The sequence below is a fragment of the Rousettus aegyptiacus genome, unplaced genomic scaffold, assembly GCF_014176215.1.
Source record: "Rousettus aegyptiacus isolate mRouAeg1 unplaced genomic scaffold, mRouAeg1.p scaffold_m13_p_1, whole genome shotgun sequence".
Lineage (NCBI taxonomy): Eukaryota > Metazoa > Chordata > Mammalia > Chiroptera > Pteropodidae > Rousettus > Rousettus aegyptiacus.
Window position 1 is genome coordinate 3,237,195 of NW_023416284.1, and position 20,200 is coordinate 3,257,394.

General features: G+C 57.0%; 2 protein-coding genes and 1 pseudogene across 5 annotated transcripts in view; 1 reads left to right on the forward strand and 2 right to left on the reverse strand.

Moving 5' to 3' along the window:
* Positions 1-31: 31 nt before the first annotated feature.
* Positions 32-15,085, forward strand: THAP3 (THAP domain containing 3). Of its 3 annotated transcripts, none has more exons than XM_016165342.2 (5): positions 32-149; positions 3,329-3,521; positions 5,129-5,191; positions 5,500-5,604; positions 5,883-6,916. In XM_016165342.2, exons 1-5 carry the CDS (start codon positions 76-78, stop codon positions 6,120-6,122), a joined length of 675 nt encoding a protein of 224 aa, XP_016020828.2. In that variant the 5' UTR covers positions 32-75; the 3' UTR covers positions 6,123-6,916. The 3 variants fall into 3 exon arrangements, with proteins under 3 accessions (XP_016020828.2, XP_036084120.1, XP_036084118.1); XM_036228227.1 differs by lacking the exons at positions 32-149; positions 5,883-6,916 and adding exons at positions 717-3,197; positions 10,547-15,085; XM_036228225.1 differs by lacking the exon at positions 32-149 and adding an exon at positions 722-3,197.
* Positions 2,418-2,536, reverse strand: LOC118605177 (annotated as a pseudogene).
* DNAJC11 (DnaJ heat shock protein family (Hsp40) member C11) overlaps positions 7,743-20,200 on the reverse strand; it is a 53,770-nt gene continuing 41,312 nt past the window's right edge. For both annotated transcript variants that reach the window (XM_016165339.2, XM_016165340.2), the window contains exons 8-16: positions 19,910-20,099; positions 19,154-19,239; positions 18,732-18,848; positions 11,631-11,786; positions 10,517-10,586; positions 9,808-9,865; positions 9,525-9,667; positions 8,731-8,860; positions 7,743-8,352 (exon numbers count right to left, since the gene is read on the reverse strand). In XM_016165339.2, coding sequence (XP_016020825.1) covers positions 8,327-8,352; positions 8,731-8,860; positions 9,525-9,667; positions 9,808-9,865; positions 10,517-10,586; positions 11,631-11,786; positions 18,732-18,848; positions 19,154-19,239; positions 19,910-20,099 — 976 coding nt within the window. In that variant the 3' untranslated portion in view covers positions 7,743-8,326. The remainder of the gene's footprint in view (positions 8,353-8,730; positions 8,861-9,524; positions 9,668-9,807; positions 9,866-10,516; positions 10,587-11,630; positions 11,787-18,731; positions 18,849-19,153; positions 19,240-19,909; positions 20,100-20,200) is intronic.

Sequence of the window (20,200 nt, forward strand, 5' to 3'; positions counted from 1 at the left end):
CCCACTGGTCTCGCAGCGCCCGCAGGCCCCGCCGCCGCCATCTTTGTTAGGGGCAGCCGGCCCTGGGGTCTGGAGATGCCGAAGTCATGCGCGGCCCGGCAGTGCTGCAACCGCTACAGCAACCGCAGGAAGCAGCTCACCTTCCACCGGTGAGGGGCCGCAGTGCCGGGGGGCGCGGGGTCCCGGCTGCCCGGCCCGGTCGACCGCGGCCCACGCCTTGGCTCGAGCTCGAGGCCTGGCGCGCTGGTGGGCGAACGCGAGGGTCCGCGCCCCGCGGTCGCTGAGGCCGGAGGGCGGCGGCACGGGCCCAGGAACCCGCGCCGCCTCGGCCGGCCTGGGAGCCGGGGGAGCCGGTCGGAGAGGAAACTGCCGGCGGGCGCACAGCCTCCCGCCACCGGTCGGGGCAGGCCGCGGGCGGGCCCTGGTGCGGGCTCCGGCCTCCGCAGCCAGAGTCACCGCAGCACCTGCCATGCCACCCCCGCGGTTATTCGGGGGGACGCCCCCTCCGCGTCCCAGGGACTTTATCTCGTTCCCGGATGCAGTCCGGAACGTAGCAGGCGTCCCCAGGTGCGGGCACTGCTGAGCCCTCGCCGCGGGCCTGGCGTCAGGAGCGCGGGGCGGAGTGGGGGAAGGGGCGCCCCGGTGTCCGGGGGGCGGGCCCGCGCGCCGACTTGGCGGGAGCCCGGGGAGGGGCGCGGGCGGCCTGGAGTGCGCCCGGCGGGGCCTGGCCAGGCAGGTCCCGGCCAGGCAGGTCCCTGCCCGCGAGGGCGCGTCCGCAGGTGCCGGCCGAACGCGCGCGCTTTCCAGATTCAGGCCGCGGGCCATTTCCCTGTCCCCTTCCGAGCGCGCTTCCAAAGGCCGCTGTTCTCATTGTCAGCACTTCCTCTCTTCCTATTCTCATTTTCTTTTTCAAAGTAAATGTTTTTCCTGAAGTATCACAATAACACACATGCAGAAAAGTGCACAAATCGCAAGCACACAGCCCAGCCAACAAAATGGACACCCTGTGTAACTGCTGCTACTTGGCGCGTCACCAGCCCCCAGGAGACCCCCAGCTGCACCCCCCTGCCAGGCCCTCATCCTCCCACATCCCCAAGGGTAACGCACATCCTGCCTTCTGTCACAGTGATTGCTTTGGCCTGTGTTCAGCTTCGCGTGAATGGAATCACAGCAGGTTTTTTTGTCTTTTGGTTACTATTACATTTGTTTTGTCATAAAGTTACACACCTGTACAGAATTTTATAAGAATTTGAGTTAAACAGAGGACACGCCTGGAAGCAAGATCTCAACAGACTGGAAAAAAAAAAAAATGCTTCAGAGAACAGCAACTTCGCAGTGTCTTTTATGCCTTTGAAATTAAGGAGGGAATGTCAGGAAGATTAAGTGAGGGTCGGAGAAAGACAGGGATGGATTACAGGATAGTTAAGATTCTGTGCTTTCTTGAGGTGGTCACACTTATTTCAAAGGTGTGTTAACCTAGATGTGCAGAAACAATGGCCAGGGCCTGCTGAAGGCAAAGGTAAACCTTTTGCTAAAGAAGTTACATGCTTGGGATGCGACTCTTCTCCACGACCTGCCCAGTTAGGAATTTACGATCAGATCACCCTCTATGAGGCTGTTCTCCACAGAACCTCTTCCAGGGTCCACATGTGTCAGCTCTCCTTATTGCCCTGTAATCGCACTTGATTCCTTTTCACTGCCGCATAGTATTCCACTGAATGCAAACAGCAGAGTTGACTTGTTCTAGAATTGAAGGGCATTTGGGTGCTTCTGTGTTCTGGCCATTACAAGCACACGGCTTGACGTTTATGCTGAGACGTGTCTTCTTCCAGTGCCTGTATCTGTATGTTTCAGTCGTGTATGCAAGTGGAGGTGCTCTGTTGCCTCTGTAATCAGACTCTTGCCCACAAAAGAGCTCTGTCGAGTGCCCAGTGCCCCTTATAATGCCAGATGCAGAGGCATGTCGTCATCCGAATTGACCTCTGCCGCGTTCGACGTAGTTGACCACTGAGCCCTTGAGAGGCTCTGTCACTCGGCTTCTAGGGCGCCTCTCGGCCTCTTCGTTTGCCCCTTCTCAGTCTCCTTGGTTCCTTCTCAGTGTGCTTTGCTGGTTCCTCATTTCCAGCACTAGCCGTTGGAGCACTCTGGGGCGAGGGCCATGACCTCGTATCATCCCTGTCCACACTTTCTCCCCAGGCACTGATCTCACTCAGGCCTTTGCCACCCTTTATGCGGGGGCAACGCCCACCCGCGACCTTGATGTCTCCAGACACGTGTGTCCACCTGCCACTCCACGGCAGCATGTGGCCTTCTGAAATGCACCTCAGATTTAACATCTGACACGTAACATCTGAGGCCCAAACTTGCCCCTCCTCCGGCCTTCCCTATCTTGTTATTATTATTATTATTTTTTAAAATCCCTACAGCACCGGGTCTTCCTAGGTGGTCTCCCATCCAAGTACTAACCAGGCCCGACCCTGCTTAGCTTCCGAGATCAGCCGGGGGCGGGCTTGCTCAGGGCGGCGTGGCCGGAGACGAGCCTCCCCGTCTTAATATGCCACAGTCCGCCTTCTCTGCTTCGCCGCCCGCAGGCAAACCTTGGGCAGGGCTTTCGAAATACGTCCACATTTGCCACTCAGTTCCCTCTCCTGCTCACACCCTGGTCCCAGCCACCACGTGCCCTCCGAGTGTCACCCTCGCCCAGAGCCTCCCAGCCTGCCGTCTGCTTGAGGCCCGTGTCCTTCGGTCCCCACTGCCGCTCTGGCTCTGCCTCGGCCGAACCCGCCTCTGACCGCTCCTCAGACACGCCCGTCCCCGTGTGGTCGCTCTTGTCCTCCTGCCGGCCCCAGGGGGCCATGCTCCCACTCCCTGCAGCTCCTCGGGGGGGCTTCCCCAAGCACTGCTGCTCTTCATTCCCGCACAGGCCGCGTCTGCTTGGCTTACCGTCCGTGTCCCTGTTTCTAGACAGTCGGCTCCATGAGGGCGGGGATCTTACTTCCGCTCTGCAACACCCAGAGCAGCACCCCCAGCAGGGCCCCCAGAGCAGGGCCCCCAGCGGCTCCCGAGGGGACAAGGGAAAGCTCACCTGGCAAACATAGCTTCGGGAACATGATCATGGTCTTCAGTTTCCTGCTAAGGATGCTGGGAACAGCCACGACAGAACCCTCCGGAAACTGGATGTGGCCGAGCAGAGCGAGGTTGCCGGATGTCCCACGCTGTCCAGGAGCGTGGGGGGGGGGTGGGGTGGCCTGAAGTCCCAGGACACTCAGAAGTGCTGAGCTCCGCGTCACTCGCCTCCTGCTTTGCCCCCCCCGCCCCGCCCCCGCAGGTTCCCGTTCAGCCGGCCGGAGCTGCTGAAGGAGTGGGTGCTGAACATGGGCAGGGCCAACTTCAAGCCCAAGCAGCACACGGTCATCTGCTCCGAGCACTTCCGGCCCGAGTGCTTCAGCGCCTTCGGGAACCGCAAGAACCTGAAGCACAATGCTGTGCCCACGCTGTTTGCCTTTCAGGACGCCACGCAGGTGAGTGCACCTGTCCCCTCTCTTCAGATCCGGCCACAGGGACCCACCGAGCAGGAGGGGGCGGGCGGGGGTGGCCTTCCCCGGGACAGGAGAGGCGAGCCCGGCACCACAGTGAGAGCAGCAGCGTCCAGCTTTGGGGGTCGGAGCCCAGCCCACCCTGCTGGCCATGACCTTCGTTTTAGGGAGTTTGCAACTTAGAGCCGCCTTAGAAATGCAGGGGCTGCAGGGCCGGAAGCTGGCGGCGTGGCAGCCTGGCCCCCAGAGGGCAGAGGCCCTGCTCCCCGTGCTCGAGCCTCGCCCTCTCCTCCCTCGTAGCCAGCCGGGCGCGGGACGCCGTGGTCAAGACGGCAGAGCCTGCGCCGCTGCCGTCGGCAGGTCTCCCTTACGGTCCTGCTGTGCGCCGTGCCTGGCAGCCGGGAGCTCGGTGCCGGGCGTGGAAGGACGACGCGGGGGTGGGGGGCGCTCCAGGGAGGGCGCGGATGGCACGGGCGGAGGCTTGGGGCGGAGGGCTTCGGGCACTCTGGACCGGCGTGGGCACGGGCTGGCCGAGGGTGGCAGGGGCCAGGCGGCGGCAGGCTTGCACAGGCTGCGGGTGTGCGGGTGGCGTCCCCGGGGAGGGACGTGGCTTTGGGAGGCTCCCCTGGCTGGAAGCTGGTTCGAGGCCACTGCGGTGTCACAAGGGAGTGCAGTTGTGGTGGCTTGAGCCGAAAGAGGGCGGGTGGGCTCTGCGGACCTGGTGGGCTGAGGGACAGGGCCAAAGAAAGTGGAGCGCGCTCAGCCCCTGGGGAATGGGCGCTTCTGAGTCCCAGGAGATGGGTCCCGGGTGTGCAGTTTGAGGTCCCAGTGGGCCCTGGAGTGGGCGTCTTGGGGCGGGATGTGTGGGTTCGGAGAGAGCTCAGGAACAGCGGGACGTAGGAGCCATGAGGGGATTGTATTGAAGCTCACAAATCCTAGAGGCGTAGGGAGCGTGAGTGTGGGCCCCACGGCAGGGCACCCGTTTGAACCCGAAGGCCAGGTGGTGGCACAGCCACACAAGGCGGACGGGCAAGTACGCTAGTTCGATTTTCTTGGGAATGAGAGGAAAGGGAGGTGATCGGAACCGAGCTACAGAGTGTGGGGGTGATGGGTGCTCGTCCTCGGGCCCTCCCCGCGTGCCTGGCGCTGGCCTCCCCGCCCCGAGGCCTCCCCGCCTCGCGCGCCCTGCGGGGCGGCCCTTCCTCCTCGCCCCCTTTGCTGCCTGCCGCACGTTTCCTTTGCGTTCGGTCTCCTCTCCTCCCGTGTGAGCTCTGTGAGGGTGGGCACGTGTTTTCTGCCATGCGGCTGCCGCTCATTGAGCAAAACGAGTCACGTACTACACACCAGGCCCCAGGGGGACACACATTAGACAAGTCCCTAGCTTCATAGGGACCGGCTGTTCACGGACCTCTGGCTCGGGCTTCGGACCTTCGTTGGAGAAGGACGAGCAGCAGCGGGCGGGGCTTGCAGGGTCTGTTTGGTCGCAGGACGGGAGGCTGCGCGGTGGGGGCGGGGCTCCCAGGGCGCCGCTGTCTTACTCGCACCCTGAGTGAGCCGAACCTCGGGGTCCACAGCAGCTCCATCTCTTACAGCTGGTGCGGGCAGACGGAGACCCGGCCGGCGAGGGCGGGAACGCCAAGTCTGAGAAGGAAAAGGTGAGTCTGCACCGTGGCCGGTCTGCACCGCGGCTGGTCTGCACTGTGTCCAGTCTGCACCGCGTCCACTGACAGCTGGTCCACTGACGCGGTGCACTGGCGGCTGGTCTGCACCGCGGCTGGTCTGCTGGATTTCTTAGGGTCCGGCCCTGGGCCTGGGGAGGTGGCCGGCTGGCTGTCGGTGGTGGTCTCCAGGATGCAGCCACTCTGGGACAGTGTGAGGGGTTGCTGGTGGGAAGGACAGGTGACCGCTGTGGAGCGTCCGGGGTCCATGCGGCTCAGCTGCCTGCTCTACACTGCGTTCCCAGGTTCTCCCCAGGGTGGGGGCCGGGGAACACGGCCCGGAGAGAAAGCTGGACGCGGCAGTCACAGCACTGCAGCTGCCCCCCAGCACCGGACGTCCTGTAGGACAGGTAAGGCGCCGGGCCGGGCCCCAGGGGGCCGTGTGGTGGGTTGGTCTCAGCACAAGGGGATTCGCTTCCAACAAAATGAGGAAAACCAGCGCCCGGACCACGGGTCCCTCGGCGTGGCCCTGGTCTCAGACCTTCCCAGCAGCACAGCTGCGAAGTGGGCAGGTGTGGGTGTCAGGAGGGCCCCGGGCAGTGCCCTCTGGGCCCCTCCACCCGCCCCTTCCTGCTGGAGAACAGCTCTGCCACTGGTCACTGCTCGCCTCCCCCCCACCTGTCCTCAGGTCCTGCCACACAGACCAGAAGCCGCTGAGGCCCCCGGCCGGCCAGCCAGCCCCCCACAGCCGTCGGATCACAGCTATGCTCTTTTGGACTTGGACGCCCTAAAAAAAAAACTCTTCCTGACCCTGAAGGAGAATGAAAGGCTCCGGAAGCGCTTGAAGGCGCAGAGGCTGGCGATGCGGAGGGTGTGCGGCCGCCTGCAGGCCTCCGGGGCCAGGCCGCGGCCGGAGCAGCAGAGCTGAGCCGGGTGGCCGGCTCGTCGGAGCCCTCGGGAGGTGGGGCGCGGCTCCCGCTGCCAGGCCAGGCCCCGGTGAGGAGCCCAGCTCAGCCTCAGGTGGCCTTGGGCTGGGAGGGGCCGGGGCCCTGAGCCTGACGAACTTGGTGATCCGGGAGGTGACAGCCCCAGCTGTCCTTCAGCACAAGCGAGGTGCGTGTCCTTGGAGCGCGGCCTGAGCTGTCCCGCGCCAGTGGGGAGGGAGCGCGTTTCCTCGTGGGGCAGCGGTGTCCAGGGACGGGCTTGTGCATTGGGTCCGCGGTGGGGGTGAGGGCTGACGCAGGCCGCGGGCATGGTCCCCTCCGCCGCCTGGACAGCCGACTCTCCAAGTGGCCGAGACCGGCCCCCTCTCCCGGCTGGCTGGAGGGAGCAGCATAATAAAGCGTCTTCCTGCACCGGGTCCGCCCTTGCTGAAGGACAAGCGCGCATCAGAGGCTCTGCCCCGCACGCTCTGCTGCCGCTGAGACCAACTTCGGGTTCCCGTTGGAGAGCATGCAGCAGGCCGTGACCACCTTTGACTACGAAAAAGGGATTTTAGTTAAAAAAAACGAAATAACTGGTCTAAGAGGTTTCCTAATTCTGGACTCGCTCAGACACTTGTCTAATGCAGAAAGCTGAACCGCAGCTTCGAGTGACGCGTCATGATTTAAAATGTGGTTTGAACAGTGAAGAATGAGGGTGGGATGAGGCCTTTGTGGGGGGAGGGGATCCCTTCTTCCGTTCGCTCCTAACAATGAACATACGATGCATCGAAACACTGTGCCCAGCTCTCGGGAAAGCTTTATTGCAGTGACAGTGCCTCCTGTACCGTCCACGTCAAGCAGAGTCAGTGCCTGAAGCGCCCCTGGGTGCGGAGGGCGCGCGGCTCTGTCCGAGGTCAGACTCGCTGAACACGGTGCCTGTTGCACGACTCACATTCAGGGCAGCAGCTCAGAAGAACTGTTTAAATGGGGAGAGAACTACTGCGGGACTGGACGGACAACCGGCGGTGTTTTTAAGAACTGGAAGGTTACTGGCGATCGCACTGTACCAGCGTCGGGCGTGAAGCCCGGTGCAGCGATTGGCCGCGGGGGCTGTCAGAACCGGCACCCACCCGGGCCCGGCTCACGGTGACCGTTCACCGCAGTCAACAGGCCAGGCTGTGCGGGAGGCGCCTCAGGTGTTCTGCGCCCACCAAGGGCCGGTGAAGGAAGAGGGTGTTGGGAGCAGGCACCCAGTCGGGAGTCCCCTCGTGGGCCCAGACCCCGTGTTGGGAGCAGCAGCGCCACCTGCTGGCTGCGAGGAGCCAGGTGCAGGCCGGCTCGGCAGGCCTGGCCCTCACTCTGGAGCCCGCATCCCACCTCCTGACCCCGTCACCCCCACACCGCACCCTGGCGTGGCAGCATGGGCAGTCAGGCTGAGCCGTGGGGGGCAGCGAGAGGGACGCAGCCTCTTCCCAGGATATGGGGGGGGGATGCTCCTGGAAAGCGACCTGTGACAGGGGTGGGCCCTGGGACTGAGAGTGACACCACTGTCCCAAGCCAGGTGGCAAAGAATGATTGGAGGAGTCCTGGGAGGGGAAAAAAAGACTGATTTCCAAAACCATCCGTTCTCAGATAAAAAGCAGATTTATAGACCCACACAATCCTCTCTGGATTCACTTAGTCACATTTCGGCAGGAAAAGGTGGTTTTCGGGACACCGACCCAGCAAGTGCTCCCTCGACGGGAGAGCTCTGTTCCTGAGCGCGCCCGCCTTCGTCCTGTCCCCGCGGCTGTTGCGCTCAGCGTGGGGTTCAGGAGCAGCAGTTCACCTCCTGCGTGAGGGCGGGGTTCCGCAACGGCCTCAAGACGACGGGGATGACTGGGTGGCGGCGGTCGGCACTCATGCGGAGGAGGCTGGGGGGCCAGAGGCGGCGGGGCTGGCGCCCTCCCCTCCAGGGACATGATCCTCGGGGACAGACACGGCTGTGCTGTGGTCCTGGTCCAGGTGGGGCTGCCTCAGTCCTACCTAGGGCACCCATGCAAGTGGGGTGTCTGTGTGCCCCCTTCACTTAATTGATACGGTACCGCCTTCTAGAGGAATAATATAAAATAAACACATCTGATGTCTGGGTTTTTTCCCTGCTTCCAAATTTGTAGACTCCCAGGAAAAGATTTTCTGCAGCCTCTTTTAATCTGGTCTCACACGCAGTTTATCCGTCTGTGTCAATCCTGTGAGCTGTAAAAGACAAGACAAACCAGCGAATCTAACAGCAGCCGTCTCTGCGGCCTGTGCGCGTAGAGGCTCGGCCATCGGCAGACCGGAGGCCGCCGGCCGACGCTGGCTCTGCAGCGTACAGAGCGGCTGGGTTTGCTCTGCACCCAGCCACCGAGCTGCAGCTGCGGCTGAGCTAATTCCACCTGGGACGGGCTGACACCCCTCAGGGTAGCACCTCCTGGAGCGAGTCACGGTGCCCAAGCCCGCCTGCTCCCCGGTGAACAACAGAGGGAGGGCGGTTGTCACCCCGCATTCTGATGTTCCCGGCTCTGGTCAGTGGCCGAGGGCCTCTCCTGGCCCACGCACAGGACAGGTGACTTCAAAGGGGCAACTACTCACACTGCTTTGGTATCCTAAGTGCCTCGCTGTCCAGTGCCATCACCTGGTGCAGGACCCCTCGGAACTGGTAAAGCACCTTCAGGTTCTTCTCTTCGCCCACGCATGGGTCGTAGAACCCGGGCAGCCCAGCCTGCAACACACACACTCCGATTGGGCCCCGTTTAGCCCGGCACGGCCACGGCCTGCTGCCGCCTGCAGATGCAGAGCCGACGGGCCTGGACTTCGCTTCAGAAGCTGCCCCGGGAAGATGCAAACTTTGCAGCTTGAGGAGAAGGAAACGAAAATTCAAACAAGCTGCCCATTTCATCCTAGACGCCCTTTCAATACAGGCCCCTCCCCGCACTGTACATGCACCTGTGGTCACAGGAGCCGCCAGCCGGAGACACTAGGCGACTTCGGGGAGCGGGGAGCGGGTGGTCCCTGCCCTGAGCTAATCTGCACTTCTATTCGCCTTTATGCTCCACACCCCAGGCTCCGGCCTGAGCCAGATGCGCAGGGGGCGACCTCGCGCTCCCTGGCAAGGCAAGGAACAAGCTGCATGTCAGCTCCACGAAGGCAGATGCACGTCTGTCGGCTGCTGTGCCGACATGGGAGGTGCGTGATGCGTACTCGCTGCGAACGAGGGGGTGCGTGAATGAATGACGCCAACAGCTCCGGCCTGGGAATCACCTGGGTGCCGCGCGGCAGCCCGCACAGCGAGGATTCCGCTGCTACGGAATGGCCATTCCCGAGGGCCAGCTGTCCCTAGTCCCCGAGACCTTCCCTGCTGGGGCCCGCGCACACGGGCGCCGTACCTTGGAGGCCTCCGTGAGGATGAGCTTCGAGTCCTTCACCAGGCACTGCAGGGGCACGGTCACGTCGATCACCTTCACCTTCTCGTTCTTCTTGCTCCTGTCGTTGACAAATTTCCCATACCAGGCGTTGACAATGATGAGCCCTGAGGACAGGCTGCGTCAGGGCAGGGGCGAGCGGCGGCCGGCGCCCCCCCATGCGGCTGGACCCCGGGAATGGTGTGCTCCTCGGAGACCCCTGCACCCACCCTGTCCCAAGATCCCAAGAGAGGCCACGCCTTCTCACCCATCCTGGATTCTTCTGCCTCGATTATCCTTCGGACAGATTCCTGCATCAGCCGAACCTGCAAAGACCAAGGCAGGCCGAGGTCAGGGTCGCACTGGGCTCCCCTCAGTTAGAGCCACGGCATGTGCCTGGGGCATTTCAGCCCTTTCCCTGTCACTTACCCTGGATACCTGTCACCTTACATCAGGTAAAAACAATTCATTTAAAGGAAAGAAAAAGAGGACGAAACCCACCACTTTTTACAAAACCTTGTTATGTCTTTTGAGAGCAACTGCATCTCATCTTTAGGGACAGGAACTGAAGTCCCCGGGACAGAGTCCCATGGGCAGTATGAAGACTAAAATGACCAACGCGGCTGTTGGGGAAGAAAGGCCTGAGGTCCTGGAGACAGCGCGCAGGGCGGGAAGTGCCCCCCGGAGCCCCGGGTTAGGAAACGAGTACGAGGGGACAGGGGTGTGCGCTGCCGCCGCCCTGCAGGAGGGCCGGGCCGCACGGGGGTGCGTGCGGAGTCCCCGGGCCTCCGGGGGGCGGGGCACCCGGGTTAGCAAGGGCCCCAGGGCTTCCGGGGGGTGGGGGGAGGGGGCGGCGCGGCACCCGGGTTCGCGCGGGGCCCCAGGGCCTCCAGGGGGCGGGTTGGGGTGGGGCGGGCGTGCACGGCACCCCATCGCGCAGGGCCCCCGGGCCTCCGGGGGGGGCGCGCGGCACTCACAGCAGCTTCCGCCTCCTGTTTCTTCTGCAGGATGTCGGTGGCCGTGCTCTCCCTCTGCTTCTCCAGCTCCCTGACGCGAGGAGACACAGGCGCACGTTAGCGCGGCGCTGCCCCTCGGCGTGCGAACAGCATGCGCTCTAGCTGCATTCCCAGTTCCAGAACTTTCAACGGTATTTCCGAGATAACCTCAGGCGAATCTGCCAGTCACAGGCCCACGCAGCCTCCCCGCTGTCCCTAGGTGGCTCTCCCCGACCTCTTCACCAGGGCGAACGGGAAACCCGCTGCCAGGCCCTTTGGGAAGGAGCCTCCAGCTGACAGGACTCAGAGGAGAAGGTGAGACTCACAGGAGATGCCACCGGCCTCCCAGGAGGGACAGTGCAGACCCCGTGAGATACGTAAACACACTTTCCTCTTAGCAAAGCACAGGGATGCGAGGCGGCAAACACCTGTCCCGTCAGAAGACCTGGTGAAGCACATCCTTTATTTCGAGCCTCAAGCCTCCTGGGACATTAGGGTCCTGAACTCTCCCGATCCAAAGGCTGCAGGGCCTGGAGAGAGCTGTTCATTCCTTCCCCTCGATTCCCTGAGCTGCACGATTCACCAAACTCCGTCACGACAAAGCGACGCATCTAAACCACCCCTCGGACTGGATATTATGCCCTAATTGGAAGATCCATAAGATACTGCAGAACAAATTACATCTGTGCGACGCCTAAGACATCGTTAACACCCGCCCCTCATGTGGGAACTCGGAACCCACGCCTCTTGGATTCGGTGCCAGGAAGATAAATGGTTAGAATAAGAAAAAGAGCCACTTCCTATTTCTTGTGGTCGTGGTTTAAAGTCTCGACCGTTTGGCTAACGGACCAGCCCTTTCTGCAAACAGGAGTGAGCGACAGAAGGAAAGGTGAGGGCGGCAGTTCTGCTGACGCTGACCGAGTCCTCGTCACGGACCAGGCGCGGTGCCCCGCACCGAACGGGCAGTAACTCGTGCATTTAATTCTCCCGAGAACCCCAGGGGGCAGGTTCTAGTACAGTCTCCATTTGAAAGACCGTAAGGACGCTGAGGCGCGGAGTTGCTTAGTGATGTCCCAGCGACATGCTTTACGCTCACCTCTCTTTCTGAGCCCTGAGGTATGGCTTGATGACGAGACGGTGCATGGCAAAGTAGACCACGAGGGGCCCCACGGTGGCATAGAACACAGCGCTGGGAAGAAGCTGATCCGTCAGGTGAATGGGGAAGAAGTAAGTCTGACTGGCTCTGTTTAACCTGCAAATAAAAACAAAACCTCCGAGATGAGTCGGGTCTCCGGGAGAAAGTGGGGGGCCCCAGTGCCAGGCAGAGGGCCCCTCAGACACATAGGCCGCCGGGGGGGTGGAGCCCCAGTGTCGGCTTCCCCTTTGCTGTCCCCAGTCCCAAGTTCAGCTGCTGGATGTCATGTACGCGAAGGCAGAAAGGTCCCAGGACCTGCTGACCGCAAGGGCAAAGCGACAGACTTGTGCTTAAACAGAGGAAATGTGGCCTTAGCCGCCAGAAGCAGACACTCCTCCACGTATCCTGGGGACAGAGTCACACTCCCGTCCTCAGTGTATCTGTTCAGAAGAAGTGTGTGAAGATTTCCAAAGTCCGCAAATTAAGGAGGTTCTGCTTCCAGTGATGGCTGAGTAGCTGCTACTGGACCAACCATCCCACAGATAACAAAGGTGAACTCAGGACCACGTACCACAAACACAGACCTTCACGTACTGGATAGCCGCTCAAGGCAGGCGGCTACAAGAGGAGGACTGGAACTCAGAAGGATGAAGCTGTAAGAGTCTCCTGGTTTTGTTTGTTTGTTTTTTTAAACAGGGCAAGTCTCAGTCTGTACCATTTGGATGGCTAAAACTGGAATCTGCGGTCCTATTAGATTAATTCAACAGAGCTCAGAGTTTGGGGTAACCATAGTAGCTGGGATGTGGGAGGTCCCCAAAAGTCTGTGAACAGAAAGGAAAGTCCGCGCTGGGGAAGCCCTAGGTTCTGTGTATAAACGTGGCACATCTCCAGCCTGTCTCTTGTCTGTCAGTGGCCCAGCTAAAGGGAAAATAATTGTGGTGTTTTGGCTGCGGCCAAACAGGTGAGTCTGAAATTGCAGTCTGACTTCTAGCTCCCTTTTAAAAGGGAACATCAACACTTCTTTAGAGAAACGTAACAGAGAACAGGGTCTCTACAATGCACCACTCACAACACTGAGAAGATACAAATTACTCTACATACTGAACTCTGAGAAAAAGATAACCAACAGGGACCAACCCCAGACAACCCAGGTGTTGGAACCAGTAGGTAAGGGTTTTAAAGCAGCAATTTTAACTGTGGTCGAAGACATCTAATATTCATTGGGTGGGCTTAACAGCAGACGGAGATGAAAGAAGAATTTGTGCATTTGTAGACAGATCAGCAGAAATCAACAGGTATGTAAAACAGAGGAAAAAGATTTAAGACAAATGGGCAGAGCCTCAGAAACCTATGGGAAAACGTCAAGAGGGGTTAATATACAAGTAATTAGAGCCCCAGAGAGGAGAGAAAGAATGACGCAGGAATATGTATTTAAAGACTAAATAGCCTAAAAACACCAAATTTGATATAGGACACCAACTTACAAATTAAGAAGTTTAGCAAACCTCAAGCGACATAAATACAACGAAACCACATCAAAGTACATTGCTGTTAACGTGCTAAAAAACAAAAGAAAAAAATCTGAATAGCCAGAAAAAAAAAGACACGTTACATAATAGGGGAATAGTGACTCAAATGACCAATGACTTGTCAACAGAGACAATGGAGGCCAGAAAACTGTAAAACATCATCGTAACGTGCTGAGAGAAAAATCTATTAATCCTGAATTCTGTCCAGTGACAATATCCTTCAATAATGAAAGCAACTCTAGAATTGATACAGAATGCAAAAAATAAGAAACCAAACAACTCAATAAGAAAACAGGCAAAAGATTTAAAAGGAGACTTAACTGAAAAAGATTTATGGATGGCAAATAAAGAGATGCTCAACGTTGTTAGATATTTAAAAACCAGCAGCAACAACAACAACAAAACACCCCACACCAAGGGTGGGTTGGTGGATGAGGAAGCGAAGCAACTGGAACTCTCCGACGCTGCTGGTGGGGGGATAAAAGGAAACCACTGCCCTGGCAGACAGCTCGGGACTTCTATAAACGCGCACCTAGCAGGTGACTCAGCGCGCCTACCCCTCGGTGCTTACCCGAGAGAGACCAAAACTTAATGTTCACGCGAAACCTGTATGCGAATGCCTATCTTGGCTTTATTTGTAATTGTCAAAAGCCGGAAACAATGGAAATAACTTTAAACCGACAGACTGCGGACATCCACACAGCTAACACCAAACGGCGGTAACGAGGAACGTGCTACCGACGCCGGCGACGATGCGTCTCAGACGCATGCGCAGGAAGGGGCGCAGCCGGCTTCCGCCGTAGGGTGCCGCTCACGTGGCACTTTGCAAAAGGCGGAAATGTAAGGGGCGAAAACGGATCGGTGGCTGCCGGGGCCTAGGAGGCCACACAAAGGGCATGGAGGAGTCTGGGGGGATGATGGAATTGTTCTGCATCTTGATTTTGACAGTGGTTACAGGACTTACGTGACTGTCAAAACTCAGAACTATACAATAAAAAGGATGAATTCTAATTTATGTAAATTTTTACCTCAATACACCTGACTTTAAAAATTATAGCAGTGATAACAGTTTAGATCTGGGGTGGGAATGCCCATAACTGAACTATTTTAGGTTAATGTAATATAAAATAAAAATGAAATGATGCTTATAAGTAAAATGTAATAAATAAAACATAAAAGCAGAATCAAGGAAAAATAAATGCGTTTTCTGGTGAAGAATCCTAAGAGCTTACCACTGGCTTACGCTGTAAGAAAAGCTAAAGGAGGTTTTTCAGGCCAAAGAAACTCATGTAGAAGGAAACTCAGATTTTTAGGAAGAAGTAAGGAACACTAAAATGGAAGAAAAAAAGAGGATCGACACAAAACTATTACTTTTTAAATTCCTTTAACATATACATGACCATTTAAAGCCAAAATTACACTACTGTGGGGATTCTAATGTGTGCAGATGTCACACACAGATGACCATGGGAAGGGGAAAAATGGCCCCAGAAGTTTTTGAGGTTCCTCATTTTACATGGAATTAAATCTAAATAGGCGATGGAAGGTTATTAATAACATATATTGTTACCTCTAGAATATAATGCACAGAGGTATAGCTAAAAAGTCAACAGATAAATTAAAATGAAATGCTAAAAATATTCAGTTAACATAGAAGAAGGCGGAGGAAAACAGAGGAACAAAAAATCAGAAGGGACAAACAAAATAATAACAGGCCTAAATCCAACCATATGAATAATTACATTAAATATTAACGAATTAAATACTCCGATTAAAAAGCAAGAGATGTACTCGCTTTGGCAGCACATATACAGAGATTAGTATGGCCCCTGCGCCAGGATGACAAGCAAACTTGTGAAGCGTTCATATTTAAAAAAAAAAAAAAAAGGCAAGAGAGTATCTGAACAAATTGTCAGAATGGAAAAGACCCAACTATATGCTAGGTATGAGAGATATTTAAAATAGAAACACAGAGACAAACGCAAACGGACACATGAACTATACCAACAGTCGGCATAAGAAGGCTGCGGCTGTTATGTATCAGATAAAGCAGGTGCCGAGAGAGAGAGTACCGTGCGATAGAGACGCTCCGTAATGGTAAGAAGGTCAGCTCACTGCGAAGACACAATCATCGAAATGTATATGTCTAATAAGAGAACTTAAAAATACACAAAGCAAAATCGGACGAGGGAAGGAATACAGAATTCCACAATCGCAGCTGGAGATTTTAACATTTCTCTCTCCGCAATTGATAGAACTCCCCAACAAAATCAGTAGTCACAGAAATTCTGATTTCTGACAAATGCTGTCAATTCTCTTGGCCTAATACATTTGTAGAACACTACACCAACAACTGCAGAATTTTTTTCAAGTGCATCTGATACACTGACCAACATCAATTATGTTGGGCCATAAAACAAGTCTTAATATATTTAAAAAGATTGGAAGCATACAACATATGTTCTCTTACCAAAATGAAATTAAATTAGAAATCAATAATCAGATATTTAGAAAAAACTCAAGTATTTGGAAACTACGCAATGCATTTCTAGCAGTGAATAGAAAACAGTTTGAAAGATATCCAAATTTTTGACTGAATAAAGCAGTTCTTAAAGAGAAATATACAGCCTTAAATGTTTATATTAGAAAAGAAGGTCTCAAGTTAATAAGATAAGGTTTGACCTTAAAAAGCTAGAAGAGCAAAATAAAACCAAAATAAGAAAAAAGGAAGTGAGATCAGAAATCAATTAAACAGAAACAGATAAACAATAGAGAAAATTAACAAAGCCCAAATCTGGTTCTTTGCAAGGTTAAGTACCCTAGCCAGACTGATTAAGAAATAGGTAGAAAGAATACAATTATCAACATCAGGAAAGAAGAGAGATTATCTCCAGATAACTACAGATGTTAAAAGGATGAGGGCATGTTATGAGCAACTTTTTGCTAATAAATTTGACACTAGATGAAAAGGACAAGTTCCTAGAAGAAAATCACAAATTAACGAGCTGACGTAAGATCAAACAGAAAACTGGTAAAGCCCTGTATTTATGAAAGAAATCGAATTCATTAACCAAAACCTTCCTACAAAAAATCTTGTGCTCAGTTGACTTTACTGGTGAATTCTATAAAACATAAGGAAGAAATAATACCAATCTTACACAAATTCTTTCAGAAAATAGGAGGAAGGAACAGTTCCTAACTCATTTTACCAGGCTGGCATATCTCATTCTAAAACCTGACAAATACAAATTAAAAAAAAAAAAAAATTACAGACCAGCATCCCTCATAAACATAGTTGCAAAAATCCTTAGTGAGATATTAGCTAACCAAATGAGGCAATTTATAAAAAGTCTCACATGGCATCACTAAGTGATGGATGTCCCTCAAGAATGTAAACGTGATTTAACATTCAGAATGTAATGTGATGCATCAAATACACAAATGTAAGGGAGCAGCTAGCAAAGTAAGGTCGTCCGCCCTTGCGGAACTCCGGTGCCTTCTGGCCAAACTTTGGTTTATGTACAAACGGAAATCGGACAATTCGGCCCACTGACACAGGAAATATGGCCGAAGGGAAAATGTTTCTGACTCATGGACGTGGACAGTAGACTAGTGGTTAACAGGAGGCGGGGAGCGGGGAGGAAGATGGGGTGAAAGGGGTCAAATACGTGGTGATGGAGAGAAATCTAACTACGGGCAGTGAACACACATGCAGCGTCTACGTGCCTTACTGCTGAACTGCACACCTGAAACGTACTGGATTTCGTTAACCAGTGTCATCATGGAAAAAAGATAAAGAAAAAGAAAGTGTTTCTTTCCGAAGCGCCGGAGTGGCATTCTGGGGCCGAGCATTTGATTCTGATGTCAGAGGACATCTCTATGGGCGACGTGCTCAAACACAAACCGCGTCACAGAGCACCGTGCCACGGTGGTGGTCCCAGTCTGGGGGGAGGGAGCGAGGGGTCGGACTGCAGAAGTCGGACAGCTCTCTGTGGGCCCGGCGTGCGATCTCAGCTGCCGCCCAGTCTTCTGCGAGCGGAGAGATGGCTGATGCCAGCTCCGATCTCGGTGACCTGCGCTGGCTCTCGTCTCTGAGACCGAGGTGCGGTCGGTCCCCTCTCTCTCTGAGTTCCTGGCACGGCTGCCGGTGCCGGACTGTATTCTAGGCTCCAGAAGCTGGAGCTGGGTGCACCAGAGAATAACAGGGACTGCCTGGGGCAAGGGGACAGGCTGCTATTTTACACAGGGTCACAAGGGATGCCTTCAGCAATCAGGTGACATTTGGGCAGAGACCTGAGGGAATGAAAGGGCCCAGCCATGTGGCCATCTGGGGACTGAGGAACAGCAAACACTGCGTCCAGAGCCAGGGCTGGGCTCGGTGTGTCCCAGGGGCAGCGTGGGGGCCCGTGTGGCAGGGGCGGCGTGAGCACAGGCTGCAGGGAGAAGACGGGATCAGGACAGTGAGGGGCTGCGTCGCCGGGGGCCCTCGGGGACTCTGTGTGGCAGTCACTGCGGGTCTCAGGCAGAGGGTGACGTACGCTGACTTTAACAAGACTGCCTGCGTGCAGGTGTCACACAGACGAGGTCAGCAGGGACGCTGCAGTGGTTGAGGCACGAGACGGGGTAGCAGCGAGGCCGTGAGAAACGGTCAGACTCAGGCCACGCCGTCGGCGTAGTGCTGACGTGGCTCTGAGGCCCGTTAGTGTGGGAGAGAGACCACGGCTAGCTCCAAGGGCACGGGCAGGACACCTGGAGGGACCGAGCCCCCATCTGATGCGACGGGGAAGACGTCAGGCAGACCAGGGATTGAAGGGTGTGCATGTCCGAGGGTGAGGGAGGGCCAGGAGCTGTTTTAGACGGGTGACAGGTGACGTTTGAGATGCCGTTAGATACCTCAGCAGAGCTTCAGAAAACGAAGCTGGACAGGTGAGCTGGAGACGGGGGGAGGGCCCACTGTGCGCCACCCGTGCGTGGAGGTACTGAAGGCCGGAGGCTGGAGGCTCGGCGAGACCCCTGGGGAGAGTCCCCAGACAAGGACCGGGCCCACCACAGCGAGGCCTCCAGCCAGGAGCAACCAGCCAGCCGGGTGAGGCCAGGGCAGGAAGGGACGTCACTGAGGCCGGGGGAGCAAGGGCCTGTGTGACAGCGGGGCGCCCTGCATTGAGGGATCAACTGCTGCCGCCCGGGCTGCTGCGGGTGCTGCGGGCACGCGTGGTGTTGGGCGCAGTGTCTGTGGGCGGCGGGTGCGCGTCCAGGGCCATCGGGAAGGCGGAGGGTCGTGAGAGACGCGGGCGGGTGGCAGGCAGGCGGGGGGGCACGTGGACCGTGGTCTCTGACAGTGGACACGGACCTCGCCGAGTGAAAGAGGGGCTCAGGGACTCCCTGACATTTGCTTAGACGCCAAAGACGGAAGCGACCGCACCTCTGAGTGGGAAATCGCAAGGCAAAGTCTGTTTCACCGCTGGCGCCGGTGAAGCCAGCTGGGTCGCAAGGCGCCAGACCACCTGGGGCAGGGACGCCGCGCTCGGCTTACTTGACTTTGAGAGAAACGCCCTGCGGGACTCCGATGCTGACCGCGGCGCCCAGGACGCTGTGGCTGGAGATCTTCCGCTCCGCTCCGTACTCCACCACCGTGCCGAAGAAGCCTGCCCTGCGGGCGGCAGGTCAGTCAGCAAGCGAGGGCGACGGTCACTCGGAGCAGAGGCTGGGGCCCGACCCCTTCCCGCCTGCCCTCCCGCCACCCGCAGGGAGCAGGTCGCGACCGACGCCTTGGTCAGCGAGCACGCCACAGCCAGGACAGCGATGGTCCCGCCCCTGCACTGGACGGAGTCCCCCAAGGCCCGGGTCCGCAAGAACCGCCACGCAGGAGTGCGGGAGGCGCGGCGGCTCCCCCGCCGGCGCCACCGTCGGGAACCCCGCGGCCGGGCCCGCTCTGCGACCCGGGCCAGGACTTACTTCAGGGACCCTTTCACACGCGTCTGGTCGTCGTCCTGGAATTTGTGCTGATAGCTGATCAGTGCGAAGGAGTGCGGGATGCCAAGCTGTGAGGATGGAGGGAGAGAGACATGGCCGGGGCGGGTCTGGCAGCTGCGTGAAGGGTGTGAAAATTCACCCGCAGCCAATATGTGAAACCTGGGAGATTCTGTCTGCGGCCAGGCCACCCTGAGCAAGCCCGATCCCGTCTGCTCTCAGAAGCTGAGCAGGGCCAGGCCTGGTTAGTACTTAGATTGCAGACCACCCTTGGAATACCGGGTGCTGTAGGTGTTAGAAAGATATTAAAAAAATAAATAAAATAAATAAAAAATAAAACCAGGAGATTTTACATAAAAGTCCATCCTTTTGCCTTATTTGAGAAAAAAAAAAGTACACCACCAAGCCTGATTCCCACGTGGCAGCAGCTGCCCTGAAGGCGGCCTCTCTCTCGCTGTGCCCCGTCCTGCCAAGGTGGCATCTGAGCGCACGACTCTGCTTTGGGGTCACCTACCAACCAGGATCGGGGGCTGCTCCCACCGGCAGTCGTGGACAGGCACCCATTCTGCTTTAGGGTAACTGGAGCCCGGGAGCCCGGGACCGACAGCATTTCAACACCCTGGAGGGTGGGCGACCGGAACCGGCTCTCCTGAGCCCCGACGGGGGCTCCGATCCGGCAGGGGGACTGGGGCGCAGGCTGTGAGGGGCGCGCTGAGGCGGTGGGAGGAGCTCGGGCCTCACCTGCAGGGCCACGGTGAAGTGGCTGGTTTTGGTGTCCCGGACGATGCTCGTGTTCATGGCCGACTGGATGCCCCATCGCCACTGCAGGTAGCCCACGGTGTTCTTGTCCAGGTTCCGGGCTAGGACAGTGGTAAGGCCAGGCCGGATTCCGCGGGACGAAAACTGCAGAGCACAGTTTGTCGTCACAAAGCTGGGGGGACACACAGACAGAAAGGGTCCTGGGTGACACCCGGCTCTCAGCTCTTCTCGGCCCCTTCCTCTCTGCCAGGCTAAGACCCTGTCACCCCTTCT